The 25,595-nt window shown below is 42.3% G+C and overlaps 1 protein-coding gene across 6 annotated transcripts in view; it reads left to right on the top strand.

The window, feature by feature from the left end:
- rpap1 (RNA polymerase II associated protein 1) overlaps positions 1–22,626 on the top strand; it is a 31,249-nt gene extending 8,623 nt beyond the window's left edge. For 5 of the 6 annotated variants that reach the window (XM_018727705.2, XM_018727707.2, XM_018727708.2 and 2 more), the window contains 15 exons: positions 161–328; positions 1,071–1,250; positions 1,417–1,551; positions 2,090–2,260; positions 6,053–6,210; positions 6,447–6,617; positions 6,884–7,079; positions 7,362–7,471; positions 9,066–9,258; positions 14,853–14,999; positions 15,323–15,465; positions 18,543–19,314; positions 20,390–20,566; positions 21,866–21,922; positions 22,004–22,626. In XM_018727705.2, coding sequence (XP_018583221.2) covers positions 161–328; positions 1,071–1,250; positions 1,417–1,551; positions 2,090–2,260; positions 6,053–6,210; positions 6,447–6,617; positions 6,884–7,079; positions 7,362–7,471; positions 9,066–9,258; positions 14,853–14,999; positions 15,323–15,465; positions 18,543–19,314; positions 20,390–20,566; positions 21,866–21,922; positions 22,004–22,150 — 2,925 coding nt within the window. In that variant the 3' untranslated portion in view covers positions 22,151–22,626. The remainder of the gene's footprint in view (positions 1–160; positions 329–1,070; positions 1,251–1,416; positions 1,552–2,089; positions 2,261–6,052; positions 6,211–6,446; positions 6,618–6,883; positions 7,080–7,361; positions 7,472–9,065; positions 9,259–14,852; positions 15,000–15,322; positions 15,466–18,542; positions 19,315–20,389; positions 20,567–21,865; positions 21,923–22,003) is intronic. The other variant, XM_018727709.2, reaches the window with a different exon arrangement.
- The last annotated feature ends 2,969 nt before the right edge of the window (positions 22,627–25,595 follow it).

The following is a 25,595-nucleotide window of genomic DNA, read 5'->3' as shown; positions in this document are numbered from 1 at the left end:
AAAATACAGTGACTGGAGACTGTCAGCAATTTGATAATCCCTGATGAATAAATAATTAAGCTGTAACACAAGCCATTATGAACAGTGTGCTTCCTCAACTCACGCTGTTTCCAAAGACTTTTCCTCACCTGTGCCTTGTGTGACCCCTCCCACCCCACAGGCTCGTGCCAGTGACTTTGCCTCCTCTGTGCGGGGCTCTGTGTTTGCCACACTCCTGGATGCCGGCCTGCTTTTTCTGCTGCGCTTTTCCCTGGATGACAAGTACGAGGGGTTAATGGCAGCTGCAGTGCAGGCCCTTCGTGCCCTGCTGGTGACTGTAGACGATGAGGTGAGAGCATCATGGAGGTGTCAGTGTTCACACTGTGTAATTAAATATCATAAACAGCATGTTTGGGCTTTCATTGTTGTATTCCAAAGTGGTCTGTTGGTTCTGTAGTTAATGTATCCCACATAGTCTTAAAAAGAAGTACCTGCCAGTCTACTTCGTCAGATATTCATGCTTAGCTGGAGATGTCGGATGATCCAGATCATTCCTGCTTGTTAGGTCCTGTAGTGTTATCGTGAAAAAAAGCCCAAAAGCCTTAATCTAGGCACAGAAGTGTTCCTTGTAGACAGCTTTTCATTACAGAAGATGCTTGTATGTTTCAGAACCAGACAGATTATACCATGATCGGTTTCTGAGGGAAATCTGTTGATTAGTTTATTATTCACCTTAGTTAATTTTTACGCTTTTCATATCACATTTCAGTGTTGTGAGAATAATATTCTATTGTCTGTAGTTTTTACATGGTAAACCTGTATATGGAAGCATCTGCAGGTGCTCTCTACTAAGAGCTTAATTCTCCCAGCCTGAGCCGTTTTATCACACACACACACACAGTTTCTGAACCGCTTGTCCCATACGGGGTCGCGGAGAACCGGAGCCTACCCAGCAACACAGGGCGTAAGGCAGTAAATTTAATTTTTTTCGATATCATGTTTCATAATTGCCATCTAGAAAGCAATTCAACATTCAGGGCTACTTTTATTCTGTGTGTCATGTCTGTTATTTTGCCTTATGTATTGCGCAGGAGTGTCTAGACAACACTTTCTCGTGGTTCCTCGGGATGGCTACCTTCCCCCTGTTACCCTTTGCCCAGGAAGAAGATAAAGAGGATGATGAAGGACTGGAGGATGCCTTGAAGGAAACTGCCAAAGAGAAGGAGGAGAAAAAGTCAGATCATGATGTGGCACGAAATGATGTAATCAAGGTGATTATTTGAGTCAACCAGTATTTACTTCACCTTTGTTGTTCTTTTCTGCATTGTTATCTTTATCCCTCCTACAGCATCTGATGCTCCTCTCCACCTGCCTCTTTCATAGTGTATTCCTGCTGAAACTGTTAAGACTTAACTAACAAGTAACTCCTCTTTCTAGGGCTTGTTGAGGATGAAGCTCTTGCCCAGGCTTCGCTACATCCTGGAAGTGTTGCGTCCTCCGCCCCGCACTGTCCTTGATATTCTGGAGATCCTTATCCGAATCGCCCGCCACTCACCCACTTCTGCCATCCAGGTGTGGCGTGTTTGTGTTGCTGAACCTCCCACGGTTTGAGACAGCAAGAATTACTGTGGAAACTTGAACGCACTGAGTTTTAAACATTATGGGACACCACATTCTATTATATAGTACTAGTCAAAAGTCTTTTTCCCCCATGAGGTATTCAATTTGATCAGGAGATGAGCCACCATGTCTGCCAGAGATGTAGCACACTTGTGAGTGTGAGTAGGGCACAGGTTACCCTGGTGGACTCATACACACTGCTACTGAAAATTTAAACCTATATCCTGGCAGAGACAGACCTTTGCAAAGCATGGGAAACAGTACAAAATTTTACTAATACTAGTGTAAATGAAAGAGTACATCATGGTGAGGTGGAGTCACATCATCCTTAATGATCTGGTGATGGATGAATTGTTGTTGCATGATGAATTTGGATTTACATTAGTTTTCTGATAAATCAACATTTACCTTAGTTTTGTTATTTTTTGAAGCCCTCCTTCATCGCTGACCTTTACAAACAGGTGTGATTCTTGTCTTTGTGAATCCCAAGGTACTGGACTGCCCCCGGCTTATGAACACTGTCATGTCAGAGTTTCTGCCTTGTTCCTGGAGCCCTCCCGTATCTCCTACACCTGACCGGCTGCATGGGTTTCCTGTAGCTGCAGCAATGAAGCTGGTTCGCATACTGGCCACTGCTGGGAGGCACACCTGTGCAAGGCTGGTAAGTGGACTTTAGTTACCATACCTTAAATCATATGTGTCAAACTCAAGGCCCGTGGGCCACATCCGGCCCGGCGTGTAATTATATCCGGCCCGCGAGATCATTTTGTATATTATTGTTATTAATGGCCCGGCGATATGAAGCGCTGGTAACACAATAAACTACAGATCCCATAATGCAGCGCTTCAGCTGCCTTGCCGAACATTTCCCGCGTTAATCAAGTCTAGCTTATGATGCTGCAAGTTATTGCGAAGCTAGCCCTCACGATGCCGAAGAGAAAAGTTGATTCTGAAAACAGAGCCTTTAAAAACCGATGGGAGGCTGAGTATATGTTTACTGACATTGCTGGTAAACCCGTGTGTCTCATTTGTGGAGCTAATGTGACTGTAATTAAAGAATTTAATCTAAGACGGCACTATGAGACAAAACATCAGGATAACCTGAAAGACCTGAATGCAGAGCAGAAGATACAGAAAGCAGAAGAGTTAAAGAAGAATCTGACACTTCAGCAGATGTTTTTTACCCGTGCAAAATCACAAAGTGAAGCTGCTGTGAAAGCAAGTTTTATCGTGGCAGAGGAGATCGCCAAATCAGCCAGGCCATTTACCGAGGGAGAATTTCTGAAGGGCTGCATGATCAAGGTGTTTGACGTCTTATGTCCAGACAAAAAGCAGATGCTGGCAAATGTAAGCCTGAGTAGAAATACGATTGCTGATCGAGTTTGTGAGATGGCCACTGATTTAAGAACACAGTTGAGTGAAAGAAGCAAAGACTTTATTGCATACTCTCTTGCTGTGGATGAAAGTACTGACATGACTGATACTGCACAGCTGGCCATCTTCATCCGTGGAGTGGACTCCAATTTGCGCGTTACAGAGGAAATAATGGACATTAAATCCATGCACGGGACAACGACTGGAAAAGACATTTTTGAAAATGTATGTCAAAGTATAACCGACATGAAACTGCCCTGGGACAAACTTATTGCACTTACAACTGATGGAGCACCATCTATGTGTAGTGAAAAAAGTGGACTAGTGGGAAGGATGCGAGTAAAGATGCAGGAGAAGAACTGTACTGGTGAGTTAACGGCATATCACTGCATCATACACCAGGAAGCACTATGTGGCAAAGTCCTGAAGATGGACAATGTAATGAGCACTGTAACACAAACTGTAAACTTTATCCGAGCTAAAGGTTTAAATCACCGGCAATTTCAGTCCTTTATGTGGGAGATAGATTCAGAGTTTGCTGACATTCCTTATCATACAGAGGTGCATTGGCTAAGTCGGGGAAAAGTTCTCAACAGAGTTTTTGAGCTCAGCAACGAAATCTGTCAGTTCATAGACAGTAAAGGAAAAGACTCCACCAATTTTAGGGATGAAAAGTGGAAATGCGAGTTGGCATTTCTGGCTGACATAACAGCTCATCTCAACGCCTTAAACCTCCAGCTCCAGGGACGTGACCGCATGATCACTGACATGTATGACGCAGTGAAGGCATTTCAAGTGAAGCTGTTTTTATGGGAGACACAAATGCACCAGTGCAACTTGCCCCACTTTCCCTGTTGCCAAGTAATGTTGAACCAAGTCGGCACAACGGTGTTCCCAAATACGCACTTTGCTGATAAACTGAGCGCACTGCGCACTGAGTTCGCATGGCGCTTTGGTGACTTTGAAGAACAAAAAAGAATTTTGAGTTTCTTCGCAACCCATTTGCCGTCGATGTGGAAACTGCACCTGTGCAGATTCAGATGGAGCTGATTGAGCTGCAGTGTAATGGCACACTGAAGGCAAAGTACGACACTGCAGGGCCCGCACAGTTTATTCACTCCATTCCCGCAGAAATGCCCCAGCTCCGTCTACATGCGGCTCGAACCTTGTGCATGTTTGGTAGCACATATCTGTGTGAGAAGCTCTTCTCAGTGATGAAGACTAACAAAACAGCACACAGGAGTCGTCTCACTGATGAGCACCTGCAGTCCATCCTGAGAATCTCCACAACACAGAACCTCACACCAAACATAAACGAACTTGTTGCCAAAAAAAGATGCCAGGCGTCCAGCTCTGATAAAATGACATAAGAGCAAAGACAACTGAATGATTTGATTTGTTATTGCTGAAAAGCACAAATTTTATTTATATTTCCAGGTTTTGTTATGCAGCATGTTCATATTTTGAATTTGTATAATTTTGACAGGATATATTTTTATGGAGAGCAAAATCTTTTGGGATATTTAAAATTTAAGTTTATTTTTTATATAAAATGACATAAGAGTAAAGAAATTCGAATGTTTGTTCTTTTAACGTTTACTTTATTTCTAACTTGTATAATTTAGACAGGATATATTTTTATGGAGAGCAAAATATTATAAATTATTTAAGGTTTGAGTTGATTTATTCCGGAATAATATTCCTGTCTGTTTTTATTCATATTTATGTTCAAAAAAGTTAAGTTTTAAAAGTTTAGTTTTAGTGTGTTCAATAAATGTTTATCCTGTTCGGCCCGCGACCTAAAGTGTGCTTTGGATTTTGGCCCCCTGTGCAATTGAGTTTGACACCCCTGCCTTAAATAGTATAATGGGGTCCTGTAAAGCCAAAAAAAAAACACTGCAGCAGCTTATGAAAATATCCTTTTTTTTTTTTTCCCCCTACATTGAGCTTTTAACAATGCCATTTTTGTCCATTTTGCCATTTTGTCCATTTTAATCACACCACAGATACTTTGTATAAGACATTTTGGGGCAGAGACACACTTGGTGTCTCAAACTCAGACGTTTTTTTTTTGTCGCTGAGTGTATCAGTGTAGGCGGCGCGGTGGCGCAGTGGGTTGGGGCGGGTCCTGCTCTCTGGTGGGTCTGAGGTTCGAGTCCCACTTGGGGTGCCTTGCGACGGACTGGCGTCCTGTCCTGGGTGCGTCCCCTCCCCCTCCGGCCTTATGCCCTGTGTTACCGGGTAGGCTCGGGTTCCCTGCGACCCCATATGGGACTAGCGGTTTGGAAGGTGTGTGTGTGTGTGTGTGTGTGTGTATATATATATCAGTGTATTCTCTTGCTAAATCTACTGTATTAACCTCTGCATTTCCATGGAAAAATGACTGCTAGTATAAATAATGCCTTAATCTCACCATCAGAAAAAGTTAATCTAACATGACATATTTGTTAGTAACACTACACAGCACCTCTCACAGCACAGTGTAAGACATAAGCAAGGATCTGATGAACTTTTTTCCTTTATATCATGAAGCTCTATGAGCCAAATAATCTTTGTCTCCTTAGGGTGTGTACCTCCCATACATGCTTTACTTTCAAAATAAACTAGACCTTCCTAACCCAGTAGTGGGCAAACATTATTCATAATTAATAATTACCTAACAAAAGTCTAACATTAAAAGACAAGCTAGAAATAATAATTTTGTTGCAAGCATTGCAAAATATTTGTGTTGTGATTATCCTGCATAAAAATATGTTTTAGTTTGGTATTTTAATGAATTCTAGGTGATATATTTTTAGTTCAGGAACTGATCATTCTGTTTTCTCTTAAGATAGCATGTGTTCATTGAATTCACCTCTTTCTTGACATGTTACAATAACCCTGAATTTTTCCACTGTTCATTGAAGCCATAGATTAGTGGTCATATCTTAATGCTCTAAGTGTCAAACTCAGAATCACCAAGCTGCTGTCTCCCCAATGGCAGTATGTTACCATGTGGCTATAGTGTTATGAAGCTGTGTTTGAGTGCCTCACAGAGCAGTGCTGTGCAAGTGTGGCTCTGACATGTGCTCACGTTCAGTTGAACAGCCTGGGAGCCCGGGAACGCATTTCCTGCTTCGTTGCCCAGGAACCCCAAGATCTGTTGCTGGAGCCAGGAGAGGCTTTGCGCATCAGCACTGAGGCCCTGCGCCTATGGGCGGTGGCTGCCGGCTATGGACAGGCCTGTGATCTCTACAGGTCAGATCAGAGGTCTCCCTGCACAAGTGCTGTGTGCTTCACCAAACTGTACTCTCCGTTTCAGTAAAATAAACAACTGATTCCATAAGAGGAATATCATATTTATGCTTATGCACAACATTATGTTGCGATTTGAAATAATAAACATCCTTCAGACCTTTTGTCACATCATTCAACTGTATGAGATTCAAGTGAGAGTTAACTGAGACGTGTGCCATTTACCTCATTCCTATCAGAGACCTGTATCCGATCCTGGTGCAGACCCTGCAGTCACATCCCATGAGGTGGCCACCTGGACATGTTTTGCGACCTCTAGAGCTACAGAGGGTGCAGGCTTTGCACACACTCCTCACCAATGTGACACACACGGCTGGTTGTCACCAAGAGCTGCAGGCTAGCCTAACCAGGTGGGCCTCATTCACTCCTGTCCGAAGTGTCTCGGTCTCCTTATAAGGTTAACTTCTCTGGTGTCACTTTCACTACAAACTTCTTCATTGGTCTCTCAAGCATTTAAATAGTACTGTTCATAAGTAATCTTTTTGTACCAGTGAAAACATTTGTGATTTTTAACTTTCAGTGTGTTCAATATTTAATCACTTAAAATGCTGAAAGAGTGTAAATCAGTAACAATGACTTGCTTGTCTTGTCTGAGGTACTAACCTTTGAACCACAGCCCCCAGGAAACTGAATGCCCTCCTCCTCCTTCAGTAGAATGGGGTCATGTCACTGGTCTGCAACCCCCCTTGCTGGCCTCCCTGAAGGCCTGTGTAAAATTGCTGGATGAGCCTGGCCAGAAAGAGAATATATTGAGTCTTCTCCCATCTCACTTGCTGTACCTGGGGGCTTTCTACTCCCAGCTCAGTGCTCAGGTTAGTGGGAGGAGTCTTCAGACCCAGAGCCATCTCTATTGAACTGAGGTTGTTTTGAAGTGCATTTGGTGTTGTGTATCTACTTAGTAAATACACAATAGAAAGAACAATATCGTCTCTTTCAGTGGTGTAACATAAAATCTTTTGATGACAGAATTAAAATGTGAGAATGTTGTGGAACATTTCTGTTTTGTACAAGGAACCTCTGTGGGCCATGTGATGTGTCTGATGTGACACTTTAATGGACAGTAATGTTCTCTTTTTTTTGGGGGGGGGACTCAGAGCTCTTTCCAACCAGTTGACTGTCTCCAGGAGCTAGAAGTACTCACCTCAGAGGTCCTGATTCCTCTGCTGTCGCATCAGGCCATCTGCGACTTGATTGGCAATCTCAAGTAAGAGTGATGTGAAGTTAATATAAACTTTTACACACATAATTAAGCTCATAGGGTGACAAGTTGTTATTGAAATTGGATGGATGGATAACAAATCTGAATACAGTCTTCCCCTGTCTTCTGAGGATAATCCATTCCTGAATAACCCTTCAGATGAACTCTCATGAATCGAAGACATAATTACCAGTAGTTTCAAAGAAAACAATTATTTCTATGTTTCTGTTCCATTTATGCTAAAATACCACCAGATGCCATTAAAATGAGCACAGCTAACTTCAGTAGTTATCATATGTTAACCTAGCACTACATAACAAGGCAGTTTGCCTTAATTTGTTACTCTGTAATACTGTAGGTCTATCTGGACTTGTTCAACTCTTTCATCGCTGTAACATACTGTACACAAACACTCAAAAACAAAACGTGCGTATATATGGTACTCAAAGTTTGTTTTAATTGAACCTTTATTGTAAGAAATAGAGAACAGTAAAGAGAAATCGGTGAAAATAACGCACAGGAATTGACACTCAGTAGACATGGTTTAGGCATATGGGGCCATGATCACAGACTGTAACAGGTGCAACTAGCAAAAAAAAGGGGTCATGGAGATTGACAGCTGACAAGAAGACTGCATGGTGGCTCTATTCTCATGCCACTCAGCTGCTGAGAGGTGCGCAATGCCCAACTTCACACACACAAACACACACTCAGTTTTTGTAAAAACAAAGAATTATTTTCTAAACTTATTACTTGAAATTAAACCATTTGTACTGTCAAGCTCTTTTAAATTGAATGCTCGTATCATGGGCTATGGCTTGATATAGCAAAAATATACATACTTTAATACCACTATGACAATCAGATATTACTTACTCAGATATTTTAAAGCTGAATGTATGTAAATAGAAGGGGGTGTGGTGGCGCAGTGGGTTGGACCGGGTCCTGCTCTCCAGGGGGTCTGGGGTTCGAGTCCTGCTTGGGGTGCCTTGCGACGGACTGGCATCCCGTCCTGGGTATGTCCCCTCCCCCTCCGGCCCTCCGCCCTGTGTTGCCGGGTAGGCTCCAGTTCCCCGCGACCCCGTATGGGACAAGCGGTTTGGAAAGCGTGTATGTAAATACATTAACACTTACAGTACAGCATTATAAATAGTGTATAATATTGACAAACTGCAACTGTTAAGGGCAATTTTATCCATTCTTGCTACTTGACTCAGTTTAGAGGTTATTTGTAGTAAATCTTCTCTTGACTGTTTTGTACAGCAATAAACAGTAGTAGGGAAGGTGGACTGTTGTGGTGGGCCAAAACAAGACAGGGGAAGCAACACTTACAATTTTATTTTGCGCAGATTTTATATGGCAGAGACCCTGGGTTATATTCATTGAGAGCTACAGGGTCTAGCATTTCCCATTCTGTAAAAGCTGATGCTTGGATGTTCTGAAGATCAAAGATAGGCTGTTTCATTTGCATCGTTGCATTTTAAAATGACTAGAACATTAGTGGTGTGAGTTAAGGATCGCTTTCTCAGTATTCATTTTGTCATTTTTAGGACATCATGACATGTCTTAATGGATGGATGTGTCTGTACTGCCCCTACAGGTCTTGCTCAGCTCTCTGTAACCCGCTCTCCTGCTCAGACCCAGAGATGGTGCCCAGTCTGCCTTCACTGACCTGGTCTGGTGGCAAACCTGCTCTCAGCCTATCTGGTTCCAATTCTCCCTTCCCCTTTCTCATTGCACTATGCTACCTTCTCGAAGTGCTCTCCAGCATACACAAAGGCATTGCCCATAAGGTAAGGTTTTGCACAAAGACGGTTTTTCGTTGCCTGACACTGGATATGCCCACACAAAATCAGGAAGTGTGTACATTGATCATAATTTAGATTTTTTTCTAATTCCAAAGTCACTTTTACCAACAAGTCATCAATCACTAAAAGGTCATACAACTATCCTCTTTCTAGCAAGTTAGTTTTACAAGTTTTATTGCAATTCTGTAAAAAAAAAAAAAAAAAGTTTAAAAAAGCCAGAAGAAATTCCTTGAAACACTTTTGTTTATCCATAATCAATAACTGTCCAGTACAAGGTTGTAGTGGTCTGCTGTATCCTAGAAACATTTGGCATGAGGCAGGGTGCAGCTCTCTAACTTCTGCATTGCAGTGTAGCATTGTTGTTTTCTTACTTTTTATTAATATTAAACACATTAAGTCATTTAAAATTACTGTAAATAAAATGCACCATCTCCACAACCGTCCATTCATTGCAGTTGACGGATTAATTACATAAGCCTGTATGATGTTTGTGCATTATATATATATATATATATATATATATATATATGGGGTCAGTTGGTTGCGTAGTAGTTACAGCGGCTGCCTTTGGACACAAAGGTAGCAGGTTGAGATTCCCACCTCCAGCTTAGTACCCTTTGGAGAAAAGCTTCAGCTAAATGCAAATTTTTTTTTTTTTTTTTTTTGTGCGCAACATCTACAACCACTTGTCCTGAGCATGGTCACGACAAGCTGGAGCCTACCCAGCAATACAGGGTGCAAAGGTTGAAGCGGTAGGGGACACACCCTGGACAGGACATCAGTCTGCTGCAAGACACCCCAATCAGGGCTCGAACCCCAGACTCACCACACACCGGGCCCAGGCCAAACCCACCATGCCACCGCAACCCCCTTCAGCTAAATTAATAAATATAAATATAGTAGAGTTAATATATAAATAGATAATTAGCATCCATTGAAAAAGTAATTTCTTAGTGTTTTCCAAACCCTTGGCTATGCTTCTGCTCATTCAGCTTGGTAGTACTGTATTTGATTGGAAGGCTAATGTGGCAATCCTATGGACTGCTGTAATGTGAGCATCACTTAATAAATCAAAGTACAGATCTAGGTTAGCGTTCATGGTGGAAAACAATTTCACCTATGCATATGTGCTGCCAAAAACGCATATTGTCTTCTTGAAGATTTTGGAGAGCTCTGACAAAGGAGGCTGTTCTCTAAGAAACTGTATGGAGTTTTAAGTTCATTTATCAAGGACTTGCATGCTGGGAAGTGAGACAGGTTGTTCTTTCAAAGTTTTCTTTTCCAGTCTTCCTTTCACAGTGAATGCTTTCACACTATCATATATTACTGTAATCAGATCATCTTGAGATTAAGGACCTTCAGTTCCTCTGTTATTCCACAAGGAAGGAGAACTCCATCAGCCATTAGTTATATGCATTTTGTGGAACATCCATGCCCTGCCCTGGTCAGTAAATGTTTTGATTTCTGGCCTCAGCTCAAGAACCCATTTCAGAACATCTTTGCTTAGCCAGCGCACCTCTGGGAAGTAAAGGGCATTTCCATCTCCATATTTAGCATCAGTATTGTCCAGAAATGCATGAAACTGATAATGCTGCAAGCCCCTTGAATTAATAAAATTAACACATTTAACAGCTGACATGATGTTCTCAAATCTCACAATTGCTACATTTGTGGGTGAATGTGGTGCAGCGCAATTGCTGGGGGTGTGTTTTCTTCCTTCAGCTTCTTTTGAACAGTATTGCTTCCCAGTCATTGATGGAGCACTGTCATGCAGTTTCACTTATCAATTCTTTGGTGACCTCAGAGTTGTCATTTACTCCTCTAACAAAGATAGCCAGTTGCACATTGCTGTTAGTGTCCACGCTGTTGTCACGCCCGGGTAAGTACAGAATTATCCCCCCCCCCCCAAAAAAAAAAAAAAAAAAAAAAGCTGATCAAAGAGGTTGTATGATAACTCATTCATCCAATCGGAAACCATGTTTGCAGAAAAAATAACATTACCAAACAAGATCCTTTTCTTGAGAAAAGTATCCCAGCCACTTCAAGCATGCAGTCTTTGATGAACTCCCCATCTTTGAACGACTTGGCAGCTTTGGCTGTCCTTTCATTAACCATGGAACTAGTGAAGACTGCTTCATAAAATTCTTTCCTATCTCTCTGGAGTTAGTTTTGCTGGATAGAAGAGACTGCTTCATTTTATTGTTTGCCTCGCTATTTTGCATGTGTTAGAATGCTTTGTTGTATAATGATGCCTAAAGTTGTATTCTTTCATAACTGCTATTCTGTCTTTTCAAATTAAGCAGTTGGGTATTTTTTGTCAGGTATAATGGGAATGGCAACAGTCCATTTTTCTTGAAATTGTTTCTGTTCAAAATCAAGCATTTTTTTGGCTTGGAAAGGGTCTTGATGGGGAAAACTAGCTGTTAATGTCCAAAAGATCTGATATTGAGAAGGTTTTACTTACTTGCTTGGTTTTAACAGCAGAACAGTAATTGGCACTGAAAGCATATATGGTAATGCACTTTATTGAATGTGGCTGTGGTTTCAAGTGAACGAGTTTATTTGCATTTCGCAGTGCATTGACGTTGTGCATTGTAACAAGGCTGTGTTACAACATCCTGTGGGTTGGTATTGGCCCATGGGCAGGCAATATGAGACCCCTAATCTATACAGTCAGTAAAAGCTTATTAAAAACAGATGTCCCTCGATGTCCCTTTATTTAGTTGTGGGTTAGTTTCTGTAAAACTCTTCTGTTCATGTTGCAACAGTGAAGAAAAATAATTTTTAATACTTTTCATTTTATCGTTAAGTTAGAACTATATTATAATTAAAACTAAACTGACAGGAAATAAAAAGCACTACAAATCACGACTGAATGCAGATTTTTGACTGATTACTTCTATAGAAATATACAACTTTTCTCATATTCATCTGTGATGCTTCAGAACACCAGACTTGATGTTAAGTACTAGAATGTCCTTATTCTGGTTCTGCTCTGTCTGAGTGTGTTTTGCTTCCAACTTTTGGCACCAAGTGGAAATGCGGTTCATTTTAGCTCCACAAGAAACAGAAATTTTGCATTTATATTTACATTTATTTGCTTAGCAGATGGGGGGTGCGGTGGCGCAGTGGGTTGGACCGGGTCCTGCTCTCTGGTGGGTCTGGGGTTGTAGTCCTGCTTGGGGTGCCTTGCGACGGATTGACGTCCTGTCCTGGGTGTGTCCCGTCCTGGGTGTGTCCCCTCCCCCTTCAGCCTTATGCCCTGTGTTGCCAGGTTAGGCTCTGACTCCCCATGACCCCATATGGGACAAGTGGTTCAGACTGTGTGTGTGTTTAGCAGATGTTTTTTTTTTCAAAGCAATGCACATTTTGAAGAACAATACAATGAGTGTGTTACATCAACGGGAAGGGAGACTTTGATGCATACACGTGATTCTAAGCATGGTTAATTTGCTACATTTCACCATGTGTATATCACACAAGTAGCTACATAAAGGTTTATTCATTCATCAACAATTTCTAATCACAAAATTCTAACAATTACATTACATGAGTAGCTGCATAAAGGTTTATCCGTTATTCAAAACTTATAATCAAAAGTTACGGAGCATAAACAATTACACATTAACATGCACTTAAAAGATGAAGAGAGAAGTGAGTTTCGAAGAGGTTGGTTTTAAGACATTTCTTAAATGTGGAAAGATTTAGCAGTTTTGAGTTAGGGGGGAGGAGGCACGGTGGCGCAGTGGGTTGGATTGGGTCCTGCTCTCCAGTGGGTCTGGGGTTCGAGTCCCGCTTGGGGTGCCTTGCGACGGACTGGCGTCCCCTCCCCCTCCGGCCTTACGCCCTGTGTTGCTGGGTAGGCTCCGGTTCCCTGCGACCCCCTATGGGACAAGCGGTTCAGAAAATTGTGTGTGTGTGTGTGTGTGTGTGTGTGTGTGTGTGTGTGTGTGTGTGTGTGTGTTAGAGGGGGAGGTCATTCCACCACATTTTAGCCAGAATCGAAAACCTTTGTTTTTTTAATTGTTGACATTTTATGCATGGGACCACAAAGCAGGCAGAGGAGAAGTGTAGCAGTCTGGTTGGGGTGTGGTAAATGATCAGGTCTTATAGACATCAGGGAGCAGTTCCATTTATGCTTTTCTAGGTCACAACCAAAGTCTTGAATTTTATCCGGGCAGCTAAAATTCATTTATATTTACATGACGCTTTTCTCCAAGCAACTTACAGTGTTAAGATACAATTATTTACCCATTTATACAGCTGAGTAATTTTACTGGAGCAGTTTAAAGTAAGTACTTTGCTTAAGGTTGCTACAACCTGAGGTGGGATTCAAACTTGCGACCTTTGGGTCCAAAGCCAGCAGCAGCTCTAACCAATATGCGACCAGCTATCTGTAGCCCTATGTGAAACAAAAAACAAATGTTTTCAGCTTTATGCTGTGTACACATTTTTTTTAAAAAATGACTTTTTTTAATATAATTGAAAAAAAGATTCTACTTATAAAGAAGTAAAGAATATAGAGCCTGGGTGTTTAAATCTCTTGGATAATACAAGATTTACAGTGAAAATGGGACAGTGCATTCCAGCTTATTGAAAAACCTTTTTATTACCCCCTTTGGGGATGGGCCCGTTTCATTTGGAAGCCTTCATCAGTGTGCCTGTATGTTGCAGAAGAAATTGCTACATACACTTCTAAGATCACACACACACATCTTCAGAACCGCTTGTCCCATACGGGGTCGCGGGGAACCAGAGCCTACCCGGCAACACAGGGCGTAAGGCCGGAGGGGGAGGGGACACACCCAGGACGGGATGCCAGTCCGTCGCAAGGCACCCCAAGCAGGACTCGAACCCCAGACCCACCGGAGAGCAGGACTGTGGTCCAACCCACTGCGCCACCGCACCCCTACTTCTAAGATCATTTAAGGGAAAATGACATAATGTTCATTGACCAACAATATAATGAATAACCGATAAAGATCCTTTCAAGCCATCTGATTGTCCAATAGTTGCTGGTAACCACACAATTCACAGAGCCTCTCTATTTGTTGATTTCTGCATTAAAGATATGTGTATGGATTACTCTCATACCTGAAAGACACTCACAATTTCGTACTATTGGTACTACTGACATTTTATGTACTATGGACATTACTAGTTTATATACTAACATCCCACATGTATCTGGTTTACAAGTATTGGAATATTATTTGAACAGGTGTGTTACTGTCAGCACCCACTACTTTTTTATTATACTTAATGAACCATATTTTGACAAAGAATAATTTTCTTTTTGAGAAGGAATATTACCTCCAGATTCAGGGAACTATTATGGGTTTACTAGGCACACCTAGGTAACTATGCCAGCCTGTTCATAGGGAATTTTGAAACACCTTTGTCTGTAACAACAATCTTTACCATAAGCTGATATATATATATAATATGCTGAAGGTTTTTCTTGTATAGAAACCATTCTTATCATTCTGATAAAATTGTGACTTTATGTATTTTTCCTTTTGTGTAATTTTTTTTTGTTCATTTTTGACATTTTGCTGTATCTTTTATCCTCTCCCCAGTTTTCTCACCTGCTCCTGTCCAGCGCCCTGATGATGTACCTGCAGGCATGTTGCCAGGCCATGCCCACCGTCTCCCTCTTCAGTGCCTGGCCACTGTGGCATGAGCAGCACCTTCTGTACCTTCTGGTGAAACTGGCACTCAGGCTGGTATGGCCATCCTCACAAACCACCGCCACCTTTGGTTCTACAGTCCTGTTGTCAGTGTAAAGGATTCTGTTACTTGTCTAATAAAATAAAACTCAGGGGCTCCAGGTACTGTGGTTAGAGCTGCTGCCGCCTTGAGTTCAAAAGACCCGAGGTCAAATCTTGTGCTCTACTACTCTAGCAAGCAAGCATGCATACAAGACATAGTTTGTTTAGAATCATTAGTGTCTCATCTTTTACCCGTCCTTTCTCTTGAAACTGTATGTAGTAGAATTATTTATCTTTAAATCAGGTGTTTGATTATGTGTGAAACTGGTGTCTTTCAGGTCCCAGTCAGCTCAGAGGTGGAGAAACAAATATCCTTGTATCACAGGGTTGCTGCTACCATGGTTCCCTGGCTTTTGCCAGGCAGTGAATATCTGGCCCGTGACCTTTTGTCCACTGTGATCTTTAACTTGGACTTGATCACGTGAGTTTTTCACCTTCCCGTTTTGGCCCCAAGGTCATTGCATGTCTTTTTTTTTTTTTATTTTTTTATTTTTTATTTATTCAGGTACAGATATTTAATTTTCATGTAGAGATTATAAAGCACTTTATTAATACAGGTACAATGTTGCTAGACCTGCAGAGGGATTCATTTCAACTTCAAATGTTCTGTTACCACTGCAGGTGGTCCCCAGTTTACTATGGTTCGACTTATTTTTTTGATCTTTATGATGGCGAGCTGGCAATAGGCATTCAGTGGAAACCATACTTCAAATTTAGATTTTTTTTCTCCTGGGAAAGCGATATATGGTGTGATACTTTCTTGCGATGCTGAGCAACGGCAGCGATCCACATCTCCCAGTCTGTCACGCAGAGGTGTGTATTAGATGTATTAAATGCATTTTCAACTGACGATATTTTCAAGTTATGATGGGTTTCGGGGAATGTAACACCATCGTAAATTGGGGACCACCTGTATTCAGTTTTACAGCATGTTTTCCTGGGGTTCCCCAGGTTGGCTGTTAGTACTGCAGCATTTGGAGCTGTGGTAGGAGTTTTTTTTAAACAAGCGCAGGCCATTCCTGACATCTTTAACTTGAAATCAAAAGCTGAAAAAGAAAAATAAGTGTGTTTGTCATGTTTCTTTGGTTATCATTTCTGGTATCTGTGAAAGATGAAAAGCTAAATAGCTCAGTACACTTTATTAGATTTGTTCGTTAATGATGTTTTACATTGTTTCTTGTGGAAAAAATATGCCTGCTATACGTTGTTTTGATACACACCACACTTTTTTTTTTAATCCATATTGGCATATATGCCAGGGATCCTTCTGTACAGATCTTAAACTAAATTACGAGATCTGTGATTTTTTTTTTTTTCTGTCAGTTATCACGTTTTGACACTGAGTTGAACAAACACCTGCTTACATGTAACTGAGTGAGTTTGCGTCTGGACAGATGCAGCCTCAAGAAATGAAATTAACGATGTATAGTCTACTAGAAGAAAAAGGGGGATATTCAGGATGTCTCGGGCACCAGTGGAAAATTATATGCTGTTCTCCAGCTTGTCCGCATCTGCCTAGGTGACTCTATCTCCCTCCTGGCCTGTGTTACCTGCATCAGTTGTAGCACACAGACCGTTGTAGTCCACAACACTTTCCTGTTAACATGTAGCACTGAAAGTTAGAGGCAACAGTTACATCATACCATGAATGCCGGGTGATACTGCACCATGCTTTTAGCTGCTTCCTTACATTTTCATTGTATAGTCTGCTTCTCATTTCTTGGTTGGAGTTTGGATTTGATCAGAGAGTCTTGCTATTTAGTTTCCTCCACTGCAGCTCTGATCCAAAGGCTCTTAGATGAGCTTTGCCTCAGCAGTGTGATTTCAGCTAATCTTTGGCAATTTCTGGCCTGTTTAAGCTATATGATTGAAATGTTTTGTTTTCTCACACACACAGGTAAAACCTTTATTGCCTGACCACTGCATTACAAGCTATGAATGCAGTGTAAATATAAATATATTTCTTAATGTGAAAAATATGCGTTTTGGAAGTCAATAGTATACCCAAAATTCTGTTTGTATGCTTCTGAATAACTTTATATAGATGAACTTAGACATCAAATGAAACAATTTAGGAAAGACACTCATATTTTCTGGGGGCAACGTGGTGCTATGAGCTTGTGTCACATTGGTTCGTATCCAGTTTAGACTGGGTGGAGTTTGCATGTTTTCACTGTGTCTGCTTGGGTTTTCTCCCAGAGTCACAAGGCGAGTTTCAGGTGAATTAGGGAAGGTGTGTGTGATCACCTTTGTTCAGCACACTGTCATGGTATTTACAGCTCATGTCTGTGTTGGTGGTCAGTAACAAGATGAGGAGCAGTCCACATGTTGTGGGATGTATCTGTCAACATTTACATTTATTCGTTTAGCAGATGCTTTTCTCCAAAGCGACGTACATCTCATAGAAAATACAATTTGTGCATTACCTTAGGAGAAGGAGACATAGCTGCAGATGTGACTCACATTTGGTATCAAATAGGCATTTGTATGTATTTTTATTTTGTCATATGAAATTACTTTTTACTGGATAAATTACTGATAAAAAATGTTAAAAGTCAAGGTAAAGATACAAAGTTTCTTTGTTTGCAATAGGTATATCCAGGGTTGTACGTAAACTTAACTGTAAATAAATGAAGGGACATCTGTTTCATTAAGCTTTTATTGCTTTTGTGATGAGGAACACTGCTCATACTTATGTGACAGCTTGATTTAGTGGCATTCAGTGGGAGGTTGTAACATGAATTGTTAAAAAAAAAAAAAAAAAAAGAAAAAATTCAGATGTTTTAAACAATTTTTAATCTTAATATAATTACATTTATTTATTTAGATGCTTCTCTCCAAAGCTACTTCCAATGAACTCTATGTAGTATCAGCCCACACACGTTATTCACCAAGGTGACTTACACTGCTAGATAACACTTACAATGGGTCACTCATCCATACATCAGTGGAGCACACTCTCTCTGTGTCACTCACACACTATGGAGAAGCTGAACAGCATGTCTTTGGACTGTGGGAGGAAACTGGAGCACCCGGAGGAAACCCATGCAGACACAGGGAGAACGTGCAAATTCCACACAAACTGAGCAGGAATCGAACCTCTCGCACCACCTGGACGCTGTGAGACAGCAGCGCTACTAGCCAGCGGCTTTATAATTAAAATATTAGAAGTTATCAACTGCCATGTAGTGTTGTCAGGTCAGTGATGTATTCAGCCTTAGGCTGCTTGCTTCCAGGATACAGCAGACCCACTGCGACACTGCACTGGACAGGTGGTTATGATAATAGATGGATAGGAGTGTGTTTTTTTTTTTTTTTTTTTTCTTTGCATCATTTTCAGATTTTTTTTTCTTTTTACTAAATCTAACCAGATTGCAATTTAGTGGTAAGAGTGACTATGGAAAAGTTGAGAACAAATGTGTCAGCTAAATCCGTGTTGATAATCAATGTCAGCATGCTAAATAAATCAAACCTTTGGTTTATCCCTTATTTTACTAGGGAGGGGCGCTGTGGTGGACCAGAGGCAGCTGATCTGTCTGAGCTGCAGCTGCAGGAGGGTGGCTCTTTTGGACACTTTCCTGTGGGTCCCCTGATGCGCGACGCTTGTGCTCAACTGCCTTCCATACGGGGATGCTACCTGACCCACCTGGCCTCCCTGGAGCCCACCATCCTTTATTCTCGTGATAGGCACCTTATGCGTACTCCTTGGGTCCGCTCATGGATGCTTCCAGAAGTCCAGGGTCCTATTTTGCCTTCTGACTGGCCTTTCCTGCCAATCATCAGCCTGTACGAGCGTGTGGGCATACCGGGGGGAGGAGACATGCAGGTGGAGGCCCTCCCCCAGGCCTCAGTGAAGTCTGTTGTGCACTCTCTGCAATGGCTGCTGATTCTGGAGAGGTGGCGCGATGGTGTGCTGCAGGCAGTGACCCCGGCAGCCAAGCTAGCCCGCCTGTCCTGCCTCTTCTTGTGCTCCAGTGACCTGTTCCTAGAGCGGCCTGTGCAGCAACTAACCTGGGCTCTCCTGCGCAGCCTCTGTGTCCCAGCTCGGCTGGCTGCACTTGACCTAGGGGTGCCCTTGCCTGGCCTGGCCTCCTTCCATGACTTGTATGCGTCTCTCCTCAGCCAGTTTGAGGCCGTGTCCTTTGGGGATCACCTGTTCTGCTGCTTCGTGCTACTTCCCTTGCAGCAGCGCTTCAGCGTCTCCTTGAGGCTTGCCTTGTTTGGTGAGCATGTCGGGTTGCTGCGCTCCCTGGGGTTGCCACTGCAACAGGTGAGCTCAAGCTGCAACTGCTCTTTCTTCTCGTTTTTCATCCTTACTGTGGCCCCCTAGCAATGGTGCCTCCTTTAACCACCAAAGCCTTCTCCTTCCCTATGCAGAAGGAAGGTGGTATTGGGTGCACCCATAGTTCTTTTTGTTACAAAGCATGAAAGAAAGGGTGAGACACGTGATCACATTAACTGTAAACCAGGAATATCAAGCAGCAGCTGCAGTGCACACGCTCTAGTCCTCTAGTTGTTAATTTCAATAGCATAAACATTTCTGACCCTCATCAGCCATGCTTGAGCGAGAATCCCAGGTGCAAGTGTGAGCATGTTCTCGTGCCACTCTGAGATCCCTGCAGTTTTTAATGCACCTTGGAAAACTCCAGATTACTACCTTTAATGAATTTCACATGCACTGGATTAAATTAGTTATTTCAGAACCTTGCCAGAGGGTGTCCTGCCAACTCCCAGAGTTCTGAGAAAATACTCCGTCATGGTATTATAATCCGGTCTCCTCCTTGTCTCTGATTTGCATTATGCCCTAGCTATGAACTGAAGTTGCTGTTTGCACAGCAAACATGAGAGCGTGAAGAGGCCTTCCTTAAAGGGACAGCTGGTACTGCAGTCATATTGCATTGTGAAGCCAAACTGTTATTTGACTTCTCCATACCCAGTTGACATTGATCTGTTTATGCCTGTGTTAAAGCACTGTGTCACTGCGTGAGAAGAGCACTCTCTAAAAATAAATTGAGTTGAATTAAATCTCCTGCTCTGGGGTCTTTGTATTATTTAAGGGTGGGAGGTAGTGATGCATTGTTACATTAGCAACTCTGAGCCCACAATAATCCTTTAATGCCCTCGTTACACTTCTGGGCTGATTTCTCATGTTAAATGAACTAATGCAGATGATTTGCAAGCTGTAGAAAATAAGATGCTGAACTGCAGTACACATGGAATGAGGCAACAGAGTCTGAAACAAAAAATATTGTGGTTTAGTTTGGTTTGCTGAGCTAGGAGGCGTTAAAGCAGCTGGAATGGAAAACATGCTGATGTGTGTTTCTCTCTGGCTCTTCCTTCTTCAGCTGCCAGTGCCTCTGGAGCAGTTCACCTACCCACCGGAGGACTCCCTTACCCTGCTGCGGCTCTATTTCCAGGTCTTGGTGACTGGGGCATTGCGCTGCGCCTGGTGCCCAGTACTCTATGTGGTAGCCCTAGCCCACCTAAATGCCTTCATCTTCTCTCAGGATGTTGTATCACAGGTACACACTGGCAGTCTGTACTGCTTCCTTGTGGAAAAGCACTGTTAGCAAGTGCAAAGTGTCGAATCTGCTCTGCGCATCACTCTAAATAATGCATGAGCATTGAATAGATTGATTTGCTCTCAATACTCTGAACATGGCAGCTTACCATGTTTGCTATCCAGTCTAATTTAGTGAAATTAAATTAAAGTGAAACTCATTTTTTAAGATTTAAACTTGCAAAAACTTGGTCCTTAGTATCATGCCTCAACTGGTAGCACTTACACCTTGGCCAGAACTGCTTTGCTATCTTTGTTTAATTCCATGAAATAAACTCCCCATTTTTGTTCTTCTGGAATTGTTTTATTGATGTACTGAGGTCATTATGCATACAGACTCAGATCTCTCAACACAGAAAAACAGCATAATATTTCAGGATGTAATGGGGCAGCTGATAATGTGGTTACAGCTTCTGCCTTTGGATCTAAAAGTTCTGTATTAAGTAAGTAGAATAACATTGTAAGTCACTTTGGAGAAAAGGATCAGCTAAATGAATAAATGTAGACTTTCTGGTCCAAACCCCCCTGCCTATTGCTACTGTAGTGTCCCCGAGCAGAAGACATTTCAAAGAGAATAGTATACCTGTATCAACATGTAGTGTAGTGGTTAAAGCCATCATCTTACAACTGAAAGACCTGGTTTGAGTCCCACTTCTGACTGTTGTACCCTTGATCAAGGCACTTTCCTTGAATTGATACTGTAAATATTACCCAACTGTATTGTATTGTTCTCTGAGATGTACGTCACTTTGGAGAAAACCATCTGCTGAATGAATATATGTAAATAGTTTGTAAATAATTGTTATAGCTTGGTCTACAAACCTGTCATTGCAAGCTGCTGCTGCTAATAATAATAATAATAATAACAACAACAACAACAACAACAGATTCCAGATAGCTTAGATTTGCTCCTTGAATGAATTGGCAGTCTTGTGTCAAGCATCACTGTCTACAACATTTGCTATGGGCATGTAGGTGAATTACTGAAAAAATAGTCCATTAATTAATAATCTTTTGACTGTTACTGTATTGGCTGAGGGTCTGTTTACTGTAGATGTTCTGTGTATCAGTTGTCTTTTTAATTCACTTATCCACCTGAGGAGACAATTTCCCAGTCATTTCAGATTACTGTTATACTCCCAAGAAGTTGTAATCTTTAGTGTGGTGAAGTAAAAACAAAAAGGCTCTGCTCTGCATTTGAATATTTGTCTCATACTCAATCGATCGATCAATCAACTAGTGTGATGACTCTCCTCCTCAGGAAGTGGATGCTGCACGACGGAGCATGCTTCGCAAGACCTACTACCTGACAGATGAAGTATGTCACCTGCCTCCCCATGTGAGTACTGTATCCCACCCAGTCATGTCCAGTTGCCATTAAAGTTTCTCCCTGTTGCAGGTATTAAAGGACCACCTGCTACTGTTCAAAGTGCCCCATCTGCAGAAGGAGCTTGGCTTTGACGCCTATGAGCACCTGCCCCCTATTCGAGCCCGGAGGTTGGAGAGTGTGGTGGGCATGGAGGAAGGGGAATCACTGAAAACATGAAATAATTTTGATAATGTCATTTGTGCTGTCTGCATATGTACAGACAGGTTGGATGCTGGCCTCATTTTGGCAACTGTAAGTGAGGAAGAAATGAGCCAACAAACTTCTCTGATACCAATGTGTAGTGTAAGAGTAAAAATGTTTCCCTGTGTTTTCTTTTGTGCAACTGGGCAGACCTACTTTGTCATTTTGTTCACAGTCTTTAAAAATATAGCACTTTTTTGTTTTTAGAAATGTGTGTCTGACTGTGTGGTAGGCTAACTTAAGAAGGGTGTCACAAATCAGAAGTAAATGGAAGAAAAATTTCAATGGTCTCAGTGCCTCTCTTTTTCGGACTGCATAAAGAACAGTGTGCAGGCTTGGGTTTTTTTGTATTACAGTTATAAAGTTAATATAAATTAAGATGATGGATAAGATACTTTGTCACTGTACACAATACAATGAAATTCTGCTTGGCAACCCCCAGAAGAGCAGCAGCCAAAAGAACACTTGAGACAAACAAAGAAATAAGTAAATATATATTCGATTGAACTTTGGAGTCCTCAGTCCTTAGCATCCATTGGCAGTGGAAGTGGGGGAGTAATGGAGGCGGCATTGGGCAGGGAGGGTGTGATGGAGGCCACAGCTCTGGGAAAGATGTTGTTTCCCAGTCTGTCAGTCTGTTGATGCAGGATTTTATTGTCCTGAACCCTTTGCCAGATGGCAAAGGTTCAAATGGAGTGACTGGGGTGTGTGGGTTCCTTTCTGATACTGTCAGCCTTCTTCCTCAGTCGACTAGCATAGATAGTTTCCAAGTTGGGGAGCTCCATCCTGACAATGCTCTGGGCTTCCTTCACCATGTGATGCAGATTCTTTTGCTTGGAGGATGTACAGCTGGCATACCCACAACGTGCAGTTAGTCAGGATGCTCTCAATGGCAGCCCTGTAAAAATTTTGCTGGAGTTTCTGTGGGAGCTGGGCCTGTTTCAGTTTCCTGAGGAAGAAGAGTCTTTCTTGGGCCTTTCTGACCAGGTGTGAGGTGTTGCAGGTCCATGTCAGCTGCTTTAACACATAGACTCCAAGGAACTTTAGGCTTTCCACTGCTTCTCCATGTGTGCAGAGTGAGAGGTGGTCTATCTCCTTTGTTCTCCTGAAGTCCAGAACCATCTCCTTTGGCTTAGAGGTGTTAAGGACCAGGTTGTTGTCCTTACATCACTCAACCAGATGTTCCACCTCAAGCCTGTAGGTCGTCTCCTTATTGTCTGACATCAGCCCAACTGTCGTGGTGTCGTCTGTGAATTTATTTATGGAGTTGGAGGTGTGGAGGGGGGTGCAGTTGTGGGTAAAGAGTGTGACGAGCATGGTGCCCAGCACGCAGCCCTGTGGGGTTCTTATGTTTAGAATGAAGGTGGAGGAGGTGTGGTTACCAGTTCTGACTTTCTGTGGTCAGTTTGTGAGGAGGTCCATAACCCATGAACACAGAGAAGAACCTAGGCCCAGGTTGTGTAGTTTGCTGACCAGTGTGTGAGGGATGACAGTGTTAAATGTAGAACTAAAGTCTACAAATAGCATAATAGCAAACAGGGATGGAGGGATGTTACTGTTTGGAAGGGGAGTCACCTTCCATAAAAGTGTCAGGTAACTGTCCTTCTGGGGTTCTTTCTCTCTGTCTTTGCATCACTAGCTAGAGAACTTGCTTCAGACTCACTGGACCTCTTTCTCACTAAAAACCTGTCCAATGAGATTTGTTTTTGCCTTCGTTTTAACACATGCCTAAAATAAGACACGGCATTGTCACTGTACAAGTTGTTGACCCGGTTTACTATTTCTTTGTGAGGGTGATATTTTTCCATAAAACTTTGCACTCTCCCTATTTTGCAACCGTTTCCTTGATTAGTGAAGTAGGAATATCCTCCCTTCACTCCTCATACGCACCCTTTGTTTTATGGGAAAAAAGACGCGTCACGTTTCCAACGGGTTTTAGCCTGAAAGGTTCATTGGTTCAAGTTCCGAAATTTCATTTGAGTTCCGAGGCATTTTTTTTCTCGAACAACTCGTTCAAATTCTGAATTGTTCGAGTTCAGAAGCATTCGAGTTCTGAGGTTCCACTGTATTTGGTTGCTTTAAGTGTATCAGAGCGATGTGGAGAGCTATTGTAATGGCATCCTCTGTGGAGCAGCTTGCGCAGTAGGCAAACTGGTGGTTAGCCAGATCAGGTGGGATAGTGCTTCTGATGTGTGAAAGCACGAGTTTCTTGAAGCATTTCATAACTATGTGTGTTAAGGCCACTGGGTGACAGTTGTTCAAACACTTCACAGTTGGATTCTTGGGCACTGGAATGATGATGGAGAATTTAAGGCATGTTGGAACGGCAGCTTGTTGTAATGAGAGGTTGAATATTTAGCAAACATCTCTGTAAGCTGGTCGGCACATGTTTGCAGTACCTGGCCAGGTACTGGACCCGCCACCTTGCCTGCATTAACTGTCTTCAGGGTGGACCTCACCTGATGGTGCTGTAGAACCAGTGCCGACTCTCTGGCAGGTGGGTTGATGAGTGGAGCAGACCCTTTGCTCAGAGTGTCGAAGCAGGCAAAGAACTCGTTCAGAACGTCAGGCAGTTTGGCATCATCACTGGGCAGCAGATTGATGGTCTTATAGTCAGTCAGTGCCTTGATGTTGTTCCACATGCTGCAGGGGTGGTTGTTGTCGAATTGATTCTCAGTGTGCTGTCTGTACTTGTCCTTTGCATCCTCAGTGCCTGTCTTGAGTTTCCCCTGTGCTTCACTGTAGGCTTGTTTGTCAGCTGTATATTCCTCAAGGTCTGTTTCCTCTGCAGTCAAATCCCAGTCTGTGTCACCAAAGCAGTCTTGCAGCATTCAGGTAGCTTCCTCAGGCCACAGTTGTACTGTCCTGATAACTGGTTTTGTTCTGCAGATCTGTGGTTTGTAAGCTGGGGTCAGAGCTAGGACAATCAGACCATATTTCCCTAGGTGTGAAGATGGGGTTGCTTTAAATGCTTCTGGGATGTTCATGTAAACCTGGTCCAGGATATTATTCTTTCTTGTTGGGAAATTCACATTTTTATGAAATTTAGGCATGACTAATTTAAGATCTGTGTGATTAAAGTCCCCTGCTACAATGATCACACCATCCGGGTTAACAAATAGCCGTCAGCTGTTTGTTAATTGCGTCATATCTTCCAATGCTAACTTAGCCTCAGCTTGTGAGGGAATGTATAATGCTGTAATTATTATTGTGATTCCCTTAGGAGAAAGAACAGTTTGCACCAGATCGTTAGGAGCTCCATGTCTGGGCAGCAATATTTATCCACCGTGTCCGTGGTTGTTGACATACACACATCTGCTCTTCCTGGAGTCCCTTGTCCAATCCGCTCTGTAAACGGAGCAGCCGGCTAACTCAATAGCAGCGCCTGGGATGTTTTGGTTCAGCCAGGTCTCTGTGATGA

Source organism: Scleropages formosus, chromosome 15 (genome assembly GCF_900964775.1).
Source record: "Scleropages formosus chromosome 15, fSclFor1.1, whole genome shotgun sequence".
Taxonomy (NCBI): domain Eukaryota; kingdom Metazoa; phylum Chordata; class Actinopteri; order Osteoglossiformes; family Osteoglossidae; genus Scleropages; species Scleropages formosus.
The sequence above is the reverse complement of the archived record's forward strand: the minus strand, read 5'-3'. Positions and strand labels throughout refer to the sequence as shown.